Source organism: Gekko japonicus, unplaced genomic scaffold (assembly GCF_001447785.1).
Source record: "Gekko japonicus isolate JY-2015 unplaced genomic scaffold, Gekko_japonicus_V1.1 scaffold2630, whole genome shotgun sequence".
NCBI lineage: Eukaryota > Metazoa > Chordata > Lepidosauria > Squamata > Gekkonidae > Gekko > Gekko japonicus.
This window is the reverse complement of record NW_015163682.1, coordinates 230698-234860: the sequence shown is the minus strand read 5'-3', so window position 1 is coordinate 234860 and position 4163 is coordinate 230698. Positions and strand designations below refer to the sequence as shown.

Genomic DNA, 4163 nt, shown 5'->3' with positions numbered 1-4163 from the left:
TTTTTTAATTTTTAATTTAAAAACCAATTACCCCAGCAATAAGAATTCTACCGGACTGTTGTGAAACACTGTCCTGTTCTCTCTGTCTTTTCTTGACTTTCTTCTGAGTCTGCTCCAACACCTTTTTAATCCCTTCATTCCTTACTCTTTCTCTCTCTGCTTCACTCCCCCCACCCCTGCAGGCTTTTAAAATCAGCCCTGCTAACTGCTAATTCTGTTCTAGCCAATTGCATAGAGAATCCACCCTTGGAAGATTTGTGACAGGATTCACACTTTTTACCTCAACTCCTTCCTTTTTTACATAGAAAATGTACACCTGAAAGATGTGTCACGGATTTCACACCAGCCCCTCATGCTGATTGGAGGGGCATGGCAAATGATTGATGGGGCACCGCCCCTTTTTTGCACACTGTGGCTACGGTCCTGCCTTTGTCTGGGTTCCTTATGAAAACGCCTTCTTCTTAAAAAGTAAAATTAAGTTATTTGTATGACTGAAAAAGCGGCATGGCAAATGTTTCGAGTTTGTGCACATACGCAGTTCTGCGGAGTAGCACTGCTGTCAGTTATGTGTTTGTGCGCATGCGCTTATGAAAAACATCCGGTTTGCAACGAGACATGGACAGGCGCCGGATGCCACGGAATACTAGCGCTCTCGCAATCAGACACCCGCCCCTGCCCCACGTTTTCCAGATACTAGTGCACTTTCTGAGGTAGTTTTTTACTGCGCAAGTTCGGCGGGACACCACGGGTGCACTACACTTCCCAGATGTTGCGGTGTGATCGCACCCCAAAAATCCACCTGACATTCGTGCCTTTAGTGCGGCAAATCCTCCATGTGAACGGGGCCAATGATAATTAAGCACATTTATTGTTGGGCTATTTCAGTGTCCTAAATGACTGCTTTCTAATAGGTGCCTCCCCCCCCAAATTGTGACATAGTGATGGAGCAAGGGGGAGTAATATTCTAGGTAGGCTGGGCAATGCTCCCTCTAAGCTGTGGGGAAAAATCCGCCTGACATTCGTGCCTTTAGTGCGGCAAATCCTCCGTGTGAACGGGGCCAATGATAATTAAGCGTATTTAATTGTTGGGCCATTTCAGTGTCCTAAATGACTGCTTCCTAATAGGTGCCTCCCCCCCAAAATTGTGACATAGTGATGGAGCAAGGGGGAGTGATATTCTAGGTAGGCTGGGCATGGATCCAATTTGTCACAAAGGGACAAATAAACACTGCAACAAGAAACAGCCTACAATCTTTTAAAAATATTTATAATGCATCTAGCTTGTCCCTGTGATGAACGCAGACACAGAATATGGCAAGATCTGAAATGCTAATTATACTTGGTTAGATGCACAAGCATGTGGGCTAAAGTTTGCAATACACGAAACACTGAAAGCAACCAATCTTAAGTCAACACAGCAAAAGCCAAAGGAACGTTTATCTCCATGTCTGGAAACCCAGCAGAGAGCAGAGGGCTTCAGCGGCAGGGAGCCGGCCACCAAGAAGAGGCGGAGCAAACGTGCCTGTCCCCAGAAGGGATGAGCACCAGCTCCGGGGCGGTCTGGGCTTACCTGGGATGGAAGCAGCACCCGGAGAGCCAGTCCGTGTGGCCTTCACCTTTCATGATGATGTTGCCATTGGGGAAGGCCCACATTTTCCACAGACGGTCATCGCTGCCTGTGACGACGATGTCTTTCCTGGGGTGCAAAGCCAAGCTGTGAGGAAGAAAAGGGGTGCCCGTTAAGGAATGGTATCAGGATAGTGCCATCGTTTGCTACACGTGGCACGGAAAACAGAAGATGCCACCATCTGCCCCAAATCCCACCGTCTGGGTTAGCTTCTGTGTGAGACGCGGGGCTGCACCTCACGAACCCAACCCAGCCCCCTCTGGATTTGCTTACATGGTGGGTCAGAAGAGGGTCTTCCCCCACGAACCTCTGGGTAATGATTAATAATGATGGTTTCCTTTATTAACTCTTTTATGGTCTTCTCGAATATTTGTTTTCCTATTTCAAGGCAATATTAGTAAAACAGGACATTCATTCCCACTTACATTTGGATCAAAACCCAACCAAGCAAAAAGCCAGGCCTTGCCCTTTCTTCAGAATCTTTTCAGCCCAACACATTCTGCTGCCCTCAGTAATGCTTATATTAATGCAGAATGTTATCAGCCCACCGTCCTTCTGTAGTCTTTCCTTTAAACATCTTTTTTTTAATTATTATTTTACTGCCTATATTATCCAATGTGCTCTGTAATAATCTGCACCGAGCATGGTGGTTAAAAATAACACGGATAGCATATCAAAGAAAATAAGTGCTTGCCACTGGAATGTCACGCCAAAATGTACAATTCATTGGGTTTCTTCCTCCTCTTTTAAAATGTTAATTGCAGTGCTTCTGCAGGAGGCTCCAGCCACTCAAGAATTGTAGAACCAGGAGTGAGCAAGAGTTTAATTAGCAGGCGGGTTGGTGACACAAGTATGGTTGAGTTGGTTCTTAAAAAAAAGAAAAGAAACAACTTCATACCCAAAAGAGTGCCATGCATGCAGCATTAATTAGGTGCCCTTGCCTTCCTTTGGGCAACTCAGCCACATGAAAAGTTTGCTTCATCTGTGTTTAGAGAGCCTAATTATTTCCCCTTCAGGAGAACGAGTAGATTGGACTGAAAGTAAGTGATGAGGCTATGTCACACGTCATGCCAGCACCTTCCTTCGACTCCTCTTTATGCGCAACAGTTTCAAAATTAACAGAAACTGCTCTTGTCATCTTTGGCTGTATCTAGTTTATTAATACACCTTCTGCGAAATCAGGAACCATTTAGCTCTCTTCAGAGCATGAAGGAAATGCAAGCATGTGCAAAAGAAATGTTAAACAGACGTGGGAAAGATGATATTTAGAAATACAGACTGTTAAAGAGAGGGTAAGCTAATTTAGAGAGGATATTCATAAATTAGTATGATGGCCATCTGTCCACAGCTACGATACAAAGTATACCTGTTTGGAATTATGTTCCAGCAGAACCTAGCAGAGTGACTTCCAATGGGAAGCAAAAACTCTATGCGCACATGAGAAATGGCACCAGGTCACTGTGGTACCTAGGGATTTCATTGTGGTGTCTAGTAACTTCAGCGATTGTTTTATTGCAGCATCTCTTGGTAATTCCCAAAGGAAGCACAAAGTTTAATAATTTTGAATCAGAATATTTTGCTATATGACAGTTGTCCAAAAATTCACTGTGTAGCAGTTCACTCCTCCTTAATTCCAGTTTAACTTGGAGAATCTCCCCTTCAGCACATAAAAGAGAAAACAAAAGGTATCTATTTGCCCTCGTCTATACCACACAGCCCTGGCTTCATGCTAAAATACTGACATTTCCAAGATATCCAAAAGGTACACAGCAGTCAATCTAGAGGGGCCTGTTACACAAAAACAGCAACGAGGCTTGTGGAAGCTTAAAGAATAACACGGGCATCTGGTGAAACAAACTCATGCCTGAATAAACGTGTTAGTCTTCAAAGGGCCACAAGACTCCTCTTCTTCTTCTTTCATACAGGGGGAGGCTTCCTGGCATGTGACTCCTCACTATTTCATGGTATATTTCTCTGTGGCAAATTTCTCAAAACCACACTTGCCAGGAGAAGTGGATCCCCTGGTCCTCTGTTCTAGACAGAACCAGAACTGCCTGTTGTCGAGGGGCGATGCCAGTCTTGCATCCCATAGTCTGTGGCAGGTCAGCGGAGGGACCCCTCCCACCACTGCAGCTCACTTAAGAAAGAAAACCCTCCTAGGGAGCATCACACTGCTACTAAAGGTAGAGAAACCTGCTGTTAAGTCAGATATTTACAGTGACAGAACTCACTGCTTGGCAACAGCCCTTATGTCAAGAGTTCCCCAATGCTTTTGAGCCTGTGGGCACCTCTGGAATTCTGACACAGAGTGATGAGCACAACCGCAAAATGTCAGCCACAGGAAGTGGTGCTGAGCACAAAACGGCCACCATGGGAGGTTGGAGACACAAGAAGAAGAAGAAGAAGGAGAAGGAGAAGGAGAAGAAGAGGAAGAAGAAGAAGAGGAAGAAGAAGAGGAAGAAGAAGAAGAAGGAGAAGAAGAAGGAGAAGAGGAAGAAGAAGAAGAGGAAGAAGAAGAGGAGGAGGAGGAGGAGGA

The 4163-nt window shown here is 45.0% G+C and overlaps 1 protein-coding gene across 1 annotated transcript in view; it reads right to left on the bottom strand.

Annotated features, from left to right (window-relative positions):
* The window catches only part of SPAG16 (sperm associated antigen 16), a gene marked incomplete at its 3' end in the record, with an annotated part of 219151 nt that overhangs the window by 4300 nt on the left and 210688 nt on the right, over positions 1 to 4163 (bottom strand). The window contains exon 11 of the mRNA XM_015407767.1: positions 1571 to 1714. Coding sequence (XP_015263253.1) covers positions 1571 to 1714 — 144 coding nt within the window. The remainder of the gene's footprint in view (positions 1 to 1570; positions 1715 to 4163) is intronic.